At 56.9% G+C, this 788-nt stretch overlaps 1 protein-coding gene across 5 annotated transcripts in view; it reads left to right on the top strand.

Moving 5' to 3' along the window:
- The window catches only part of LOC113213599 (whirlin), an 86,813-nt gene that overhangs the window by 39,729 nt on the left and 46,296 nt on the right, over positions 1-788 (top strand). For all 5 annotated transcript variants that reach the window (XM_052276962.1, XM_052276955.1, XM_052276948.1 and 2 more), the window contains exon 5: positions 154-360. In XM_052276962.1, coding sequence (XP_052132922.1) covers positions 154-360 — 207 coding nt within the window. The remainder of the gene's footprint in view (positions 1-153; positions 361-788) is intronic.

Raw genomic sequence — 788 nt, 5'->3', positions numbered from 1 at the left:
GGAGAAGGTGGGAGTGAGAGAGTCTGCTTAGTTGCTCGCAACAGGGAATGAAGAAACAAGTAGTGGGAAGTGGGCTGAACCCCTCCCTCCGGCACCGTCGCGCCCCACAGAGCATTCCCTGCTGACCCTTTACACACCTTCTGCTTGTTCCAGATGCTCAAGTCGTGCAAGCGGATGACCATGACGGTGCGCGCCGGCCCCGCCCCCTACCAGCCGCCGACGGCCAACGCCGCGCAGAGCATGTCGTCGGCGGCGTCCTGGTCGCCGCGGCAGGCCTACACCTGGATGGACCGGACGGGGCGGCCCGTGTCGCCGCCGCCGTCCCCGCACACCTCGGGGCGCTGGGCGCACACCCGCAAGGTGGGTGTTCTTCACACTTTCGCCCAAGTGTGCGACTATGTCACACACTTGGGTGAATCTCCGGCCGCGCACTTTGTGTACAGGTAGTGTGTTGTGTAGGTGCGGGAAGGTGCCTTTGGGATTCCATAAGCATCCAAATCGCGCACCTGCTGTGGTGGGATGGTGCAAACAAGTGTGCGAAATGGGAATACATGCGAATTATTATTGGTTGTGCAGCGTAGAGTGGTAAGGGTGGTTCAACACGGCAGGAAACTATGATGAAAGCACGGTTGTCGTAGCGACGCGATGACGGCGGCGGTTTTTCGTTTCATGAAAAGAGACGTGCATTTAAGTTGCTGCTATAACAAAAAGAAACGAACAACGAAAACAAAATTATAAAATTAGTTGTGGCTATTTGGAGACGGAAGGGGTGGGTGTAAGAGAGGGGT

This window comes from Frankliniella occidentalis, unplaced genomic scaffold (genome assembly GCF_000697945.3).
Source record: "Frankliniella occidentalis isolate FOCC.00 unplaced genomic scaffold, Focc_3.1 Scaffold9, whole genome shotgun sequence".
In the NCBI taxonomy this organism is placed as follows: Eukaryota; Metazoa; Arthropoda; class Insecta; order Thysanoptera; family Thripidae; genus Frankliniella; species Frankliniella occidentalis.
The sequence above is the reverse complement of the archived record's forward strand: the minus strand, read 5'-3'. Positions and strand labels throughout refer to the sequence as shown.